Source organism: Chelon labrosus (assembly GCF_963514085.1).
Source record: "Chelon labrosus genome assembly, chromosome: 14".
Classification (NCBI taxonomy): domain Eukaryota; kingdom Metazoa; phylum Chordata; class Actinopteri; order Mugiliformes; family Mugilidae; genus Chelon; species Chelon labrosus.
The window spans coordinates 22018733-22026409 of record NC_140347.1 but is presented as its reverse complement, the minus strand read 5'-3'; the positions used below and the strand labels follow the sequence as shown (position 1 = coordinate 22026409).

The 7677-nt window shown below is 41.5% G+C and overlaps 1 protein-coding gene across 1 annotated transcript; it reads left to right on the top strand.

Moving 5' to 3' along the window:
* Positions 1–134: 134 nt before the first annotated feature.
* On the top strand, positions 135–6235 carry LOC311498977 (breast cancer metastasis-suppressor 1-like protein-A). The gene is made up of 10 exons (XM_084559777.1): positions 135–415; positions 582–672; positions 1167–1294; positions 1495–1574; positions 1787–1883; positions 2971–3060; positions 3190–3254; positions 3352–3391; positions 3629–3758; positions 5948–6235. Exons 1-10 carry the CDS (start codon positions 280–282, stop codon positions 6063–6065), a joined length of 975 nt encoding a protein of 324 aa, XP_084415903.1. The 5' UTR covers positions 135–279; the 3' UTR covers positions 6066–6235.
* Positions 6236–7677: the final 1442 nt, after the last annotated feature.

Below are 7677 nucleotides of genomic sequence, written 5' to 3'. Positions count from 1 at the left end.
TTGTTTCTTCTAAGGCGCAGTAGGAACGTCACACACTTTGCATGGAAAAAAACTACAAATCCCTATGATTTTCCGGTGGCACTCAGCTGCTCGCGCAAACACTTCATTGGACAAACCCTCTTGTGATTGGTCGGCGGTGGCCATGTTTGTGTTTCCAACTGGTAGGTAGGGGCAGGCTAACCGGTTAGTTGTCCGGGCTGCGTTAGCCGCTTTCTTCTGGGTCAAAAATTACGGAACGGCCGTGCCAACCCGTCAGCACCGGCTTTCCTGAAAGTCGTAATGCCGGTCCACTCACGGGAGAAGAAAGAAAGCAACCACGAAGAAATGGAGGTGGATTTTCCCGAGCAGGACGGCAGCAGCACAGACGAGGAGGATACCGTTAGCTCGTCCGTGTCTGAAGATGGAGACAGCTCGGGTAGGAAAAATGGGCCTTAAACAGGAGCCGATACTTAAATTCATAAAACATAGTAGTCAGTCGTATATAGATTTAAGGGAATATAAGGGTTGTGTACACGTGAAATAAAGGGATAAAGCAGTTGATACAAAGGGGATGTTAAGGCTGTCATGTCTTCATGTGACAGAGATGGATGATGAGGACTGTGAGAGGAGGAGGATGGAGTGTCTGGATGAGATGACCACACTGGAGAAACAGTTCACTGACTTGAAGGAGCAGTAAGTTGGTTTCAACTAAAGACAAAAAGGAAACTAACATGTGGCGTTTTAAGATCATTTCCTGTACAGCCGAAAGTGTAATGTTCAGGAAAGTAGGAATGTACCATGTGATGATATCTCACCAGGGGCCAAAGGTCAAGCCCCCACTCTTTATCAGGGTCTTTTTCCAGAGGTCTTGGACCCTTTTCAGAGTGACGGTCTGCAATCAAACTAAAGTAAAAGTTTGCTTTTGCCCATCTGGTTAATTGTTGTGAATCTGGCTGTCATTTGGATCTGGAATAGCTTTGACTCATAATATGTTAGCGTAGTATGTAATATATAAACCATCTTGCAATTTCCTCTATTTTTTCATTTATCTGACCAGTTTATATTTTATGTAGATGCTCACTGTGGCCACAGGACAGTTAAAAATTGTGAGACTCTAATGATGCATGAACTTTACCATTTGTGCTTATGAATTGATTAGCTTTGCCTCCTTCTTTCTTGCCGTTCAGGTTGTATAAGGAACGTCTGAGCCAAGTTGACATCAAGCTGCAGGAGGTTATGGCTGGCTGTGCCCAAGAGTACCTGGAGCCCTTAGCCAACCTGCAAGAGAACATGCAGATCAGGACCAAAGTGGCCGGTGAGTCAGATAATGTGACATTCTTCTTTGCTGCTTGGGTTACATACTGTATTTAGCTCTGGCCTGGGCTTTGTTTTGCAAAGCATATTCATTCACTTGAACAGTAACAGCAGAGGAGGTTATGGAATTTTCCTCTCCAAATGTGTTTGTCACTTGAATGAAAACAAATCATCGTCCTTCCCACTGCCGTTTCCTTGCAGGGATCTACAGGGAGCTCTGCTTAGAGTCAGTGAAGAACAAATATGAGTGTGAAATCCAAGCTGCTTGCCAACACTGGGAGGTGAGAACTCAACAAATGATTTATGGGTTGCATTACGTTTGTGTTAGCTCAAAGTACACGTTTTTCAGACAGATCAGATCAGACAGATCATTTGATAAATTAGAAATCCATTGTAATTTCAGGTGTTTGTATTTTTCCCCTGTGATGCACAACCTAAATTCTACCTAGGGATGGTTTTATAACGATTTAGTCTTCTATTTTCTGTCCTCTAGAGTGAGAAGTTGCTGCTGTTTGACACTGTGCAGAGTGAACTGGAGGAGAAGATACGGAGATTAGAAGAAGACAGACACAGTATTGACATTACCTCAGGTACAACACCGATCTTCAACAGACTACTGTCTATACTTTTATTTCTTTTAATGCATCTGTTCATTAATTAGTTAGTAAAATAACAGAACTCCACCGGAAGTTGGGCCTACGGTAACACAGTTAAAGCTGCTTACATATAGTACAGTAAACCCTTTTCAAACATGCACCGCAGCTCCAAATCTATCTGGACTTTGTCTGACAGTAAAGTGTATGTGATCACAAATGTAAGAGTTAGTTGCAGTGGGCAAACATTGTACCTCACTAGTTCTAAGTCATGCAATGACAGGTTGAGCCCATGTAAAGATACATTTAGAGAAGGTTTTTGTCTGAGTAAGTCTTTGTGGATGTCGCTGACGTTGCGGTAAAGAAGAAGGGTTATTTACATACAGATGCCATTTAAAAACTTCCAGCTGGGGAGATGATGAGATTCGAAAACCGTCATTCAAATTCAAGGAAAGGCAAGAGACTTGATTGTTAAAACACAAAATACAAACAAGCTGCGTGCTGTAAACAGAACACTGCAATTTCCAAAGTGCAGTTTTGCATCACACATGCATCTACCCAGGCATCAACCTTCACCTAAACCAGTTGTCCACGAAAACCACGATTATCAGTTATGAGAATGCGCCTGACAAGAAACAATCTCCCGTTGTGTGCTACATGAGTGAAAGGGCAGCTGTGCATAACTTCTAAGGAAACAGGTCCAAGCATTGTCTGGAGTTGTCCTTTCACACATGTAGTCGATGAAAGCTTTAGTCTGGTCTACCTCTAACCCTTACTCCGATATAAAGAAAAGCATGCCATACAGTAGCTTTCCTCCACAGTACTAAATAAATATGTAGTTGTTTTATTGGGAAAAAATCATTCTTACGTTTGGAATGTGACCACTGTCAAACCTGTTGTACAACTAATCTGTGTATAAACACTGCAGATTTGATGAAGAATATATATGCTGGCAGGGTTAACCATGTTTGTGCCTTTTTTATCCATAAAATAGACCTGAATATGAAGCTTACATCTTGGAGAAGACAGTGACACAGAAGCACAGTATTTCCCCTCTCTGTAATGTGTCCTCTTTGCTTTCCAGAGCTGTGGAATGATGGATTGCACTCACGGAAAAACAAGAAAAAAGACCCGTTCTGTCCTGTCAAGAAGAAGAAGCCTGTTGTCGTTTCTGATATCCTTTCCCGTCTTCTCCCTCCCATCATTCCTCTCTGCCACATGTCGCGTTTCAGTCCCGTGCTGTTAAGACAGTTGTTTCCTGCTGCTCCACTTGTACTGTATATTCTTCCTTAACCTTTACCACGGCCTTATATTGTTTACATGCTGCAAGATCTGGATATTCTTGAAGACTGGACTGCAATAAGAAAGGTATTATTTCAAAGGAGACAAAGCAGTCACCTGGCAAACGTATCCAAGTTTTTGGATTTGACCTTTCAGGTTGTGTTTGTTTTCTCCCTTCTCGCAGGCGATGGCTTCACTGGGGCCTCACAGGGTGAAGGTGGACGGTAAGAGTTTCTCCTTGTCCTCGGTTACAGTCAATATCTGTCTGAGTGCAGCGATCGACCCACACTCACACAGGAGGGGTTGCTTCAATACTTTCTTCTAAAAGTACTGAAGAGCAGTGTTTAGAAGGAGACAGCCTGTCCTCCTTTTTAATATTTTGTGTTGTATTTCTTTTAACCTTACATTGTCTCTGTCTATTTTCCTTTCCCTCACCTCCTCTCTCCTTTGTCTCCCTACAGTCCCTGCGGTAAAGCCTGACAGACATCACCACGTGGTGCGCTCCGAGGATGGCCGACTTTTCTATGACAACCAGTGGTACTGCAGGGGACAGGCCATCTGTATCAACAGGAAGGACGAGTACCCAACGAGGTGTGTGCGGGAGAAGGGGGTTTATGAAGGATTAGTTCTAAGTTAATTTAAGCAAATATCAAATTTAGAGGATGCGTGATCACATGGTGTTTGTTTTGTAATGTAAATGATCACAGATGGGCTTTAAACAAAGAGCCACAATGTGAGTGTTGGGCTGAATGATTGTGGTTCTACATTCTGGTCTTTGTGCGTCTAGTCCTGTTTGTGCTCTCAGGACAGGATCCACAGGATCCATAGAAGGTATGCAGCCCGACACCACTAAAGTGGCAAAACAAATACAACAGGTGGCTGTTATGAATGAATAGCGCTGTGTTATTGGGCTACATTAGGAAAGGTGTTTGTTTAATGTCATTGAATTGTTCCGATTTGTTTGGAAATCGACGGAAATGTGGATACGGCCAATTTAGAATCACCAATTAATCTGACATGCATGTCTGTGGGATGTAAGAGGAACCCGGTAGACACTGGGAGAACATGCAAGTGTCGGACTTTCATGCTATGATAATGTGGCGCTATCTGAAGCTGCTGCTGAACTTTATTACTCATTGGTAAAAAGGTTCTCCAAACGCCAGTTAGCATCTGCTCCTGAGAGTCTTTTGTTGAGTTCTTGTCTAAAAAACAACAGGTCCCTCCAAGCACTGACCACCAACCAACAATCAGACAAAACTCACTGTAATAGTCCAATATCAATAATCAATAATACTGATGCTGCTGTCTCGTTGTTTAGAGGTTGGAAAGCCGGTGGAAAGCTCTGTTGAGCTGCTCACGGGTAGCCGCTGTGCTACCGTGGTTGGGGTCTCATTTTTAGCAAACATGCAACTTACTGTATATAACTGTTGTTACTATTACTGTAATGTGTTCCCCGCAAATTACTGTATTTATGTAGACTTCAATGTCATTGACAAATCATTGCAGCCACAATATAATGTTTCCATACAGAGCACTGAATGAGGTTTTATTAGTATGAAAATGAGGTGAGTAGAATGTGCAGTTAAAAGCTGTACCCTCCACAAACTAGTGTTTAAATAATGTTTGTCCCTTCAGTACATGTCCAGAGACTTTGAGAATCAGTGCCTAAAGATCTATTTGTCTGTGTGTAACCACACAAGGGAAGTAGACAAAGGCACAACAGTGGCACAGTAGTGGAAATGATGTGGCTATTTGGAGCATCCGTTTCATTCAGTTATGTACTTTAAGTGCTTCAGTATATCAGACTGAAAAAGAGTAAAATAGTTGCTGTCGATCACATATAAGTAACACTAATAGGAGTAAATGTACACAGTCACTGATAATAGTCACGGTAATAAGGTTTTATTGGATTAGATCTCTTCATAACCATACAGTATGTGTGCATAGTCTTAAGAACTCCCTAGGGAGGCAAATACTCTTCTTCTAAATACCAGTGCATACATATGATTTTTATTTATGTGTCAAGCACACCTCCTGGATTCCAATTTTATTTTTCAGCAGACTGTAAAAACTTCCTGAATTCTCTCTAAATCTATTTGCTTTTCATTGCGCAGTGTCACTTTACTGAAGTATGACTTTTCCCTGCTGATTGTTCCCAGGCAAATGCACAGTAGTGGAAGCTGACCACTCAGAGTGGAGCAGCTGTAGTGGCACACAGTGATATATATCTCTGCTTATACGTCTTACGGCTCCGTTCAATCTGCAGGCAAATCGTATTTGTTTCTCAGATCAGATCTTTAGGACAGACTCTCCCTACTGTTGCTAGTGATCAGATACAAATTATGCTTCCAGATATCACCAGCGTATCTGCACAGTTATAAGTAACAATAATGGTTAAGAATAACAGGTGGAGGTCGGTCACCTCTAAATGATTGTGCTGATTGTCCTCCATCACACCAGAAAAACTCAGCGACGGAGCAGACTGCGAGACACTACAATGTTCCTCGCTGCAAACATGGCTCTTCCGTTTAGCACTTCCATCAATTTGGATTTGACTTTCTTGTTGTAAGTGGTGCAAAATAAATCTGAACTGCCGCAGTGCAGGTTGCCTCTTTAGAAACTGCACAGGAAGTGTATTCATATGGTTTACATTTTATATGCAAAAACTGCATTTCATATTTTTATTTGCTGTCCAAACTATCAATCTGGATGCAATGGTTGAATGCAGAGGTTTGATTTTACGCTAACATTTTGCATATTTTTTTATGTGTGTCGCGCAGTGCCATCATCACCACCATCAACAACGACGAGGTGTGGTTCAAACGACTGGATGGTACCAAGTCAAAGTTGTACATCTCCCAGCTGCAAAAAGGCAAATACACTATCAAACACTCATAAAAAAACAAAAACTAACAAACACATACAGTCAAAGACCATCATCTCTGCATCTCTTCTGTGTTATCGTCCTGCATTCTACTACGCACACACAGACACATACCTCAGACTGCGCACAAGAGTACAACACTAAAACAAACAATAAATATCAACTGATCCTTCTGGTTTAAGGAGACGATCTTCATGTGTAAATATGTATATGTATGTTGATATTAACGACAAGGTCACAAAGTGTCATTTTCTCTGGAACGGAGATCAATGCAAAGTGCTGCTAAAAAAGAAACGGAAGGGAGAAAAACTGAAGCAGTAGCAAACTGTGAACCGCCGAGCTCAGTCGCGTGCCTTTCTGAGACAAGACGATGCCTCGTTTGATGTGCATGGGGGAGGGGGGGTAAAAATAAAGTCCTGAACTATCAATGCAGTGAAGCCTTACTCTGTACTGGGTTTGCACCAGGAAGACTAAAGCGGGTCAAAGAACAAAGTGAATGAGGAGCCTTTATCCACGTGAAGAAGCTGTGTTTGATTTGCCTCTTTGGACAGTTAGACTTGAATTTCATGCTTCTGCAGAGCCTAATAAATCTCTGATGGGATCCCCAGGGAACCCAGAACAGCTTTGATTTTGTAAGAATATGGAGATGGAGAATGATTAATCAGTATAGAGTTGATTGTGATATTCTGAACTTAATGACATAAAACTATTCTTCGAGAACACCCCTGGGGTTTGTTGAGACCCGCTTGGGGAGCCACTGTATTAAATGATCTCTTGATGTTTTAGTGTAATGTTTTTTCAGCACTACATTTTAAACCAAACCAAGGCCAGGCCCGTTCGCTAAGCAAAATCATACCATTTGAAATCTGTGATTGTCACATACAATGTTGACAGCTGTATATAGAGACATCAGTATTTTTTGTGATTCTTCTCTCTGTCTTTAGTCATGTTGCCATTTGTCTAACGGTGCCTAGAACTTTAACATTGAAGGCAGGACCCAGGCTTTATTTTAGTTTTAAAAACAAAAGCTGTGCTCCACAGGTTTGGAAGGTTTCCATATTCTTTCCATGGTAGTGGGTGGTTCATGAAAGCCTCAAATCTATAAAGCATATTTTTCAGCCTTTTTTGTCTTTCTGAAAAATCAGAAGTACCTCCTGTTCACCGTCCTCTCCTCTTTGTTCTGTCCTCTCACTTGTCACTTCTCCTTCCACTTTTGTTATCTTCTTTGCCGTCAGTAAAGATGTTTCTCAACTACAATGTATTACGACTACAAAGAAAAACGATTTTTCAATGTGTACGAGCCGTCCAGTCCAACTTTCTGTGTACAAGTTCATTATGTTTGACTGAACAAAGGAGATCTGGGTTTTCATTGTGTTTATGGTGCTTTGTATTTTTACCATTGCGTACGTTTTTCCAAGTATTACCTGCCAACAGTATTGTAAAGAGAGCTGCTTGCAACTTATGTCACGAACATAAAGAAATACATGTCTGAAGCATTACCCGGCATCAACTGAGCCTTTGACGGTTTGCTCCAAGTCTTGATTGCTATTCTTTACCTTTTCATGCATCATGGTTCATTTTCCACGTTACAGGTAAAAATAAAAACATCGTGCCAATGCATGTGCG

Excerpts from the sequence above, each read along its gene's own strand:
- LOC311498977 (XM_084559777.1), top strand. The coding sequence starts at position 280 with ATGCCGGTCCACTCACGGGAGAAGAAAGAAAGCAACCACGAAGAAATG. Across the intron at positions 1,295-1,494 it reads GATCAGGACCAAAGTGGCCG|GGATCTACAGGGAGCTCTGC; the intron begins GTGAGTCAGATA and ends GTTTCCTTGCAG. Across the intron at positions 1,884-2,970 it reads CAGTATTGACATTACCTCAG|AGCTGTGGAATGATGGATTG; the intron begins GTACAACACCGA and ends TTTGCTTTCCAG.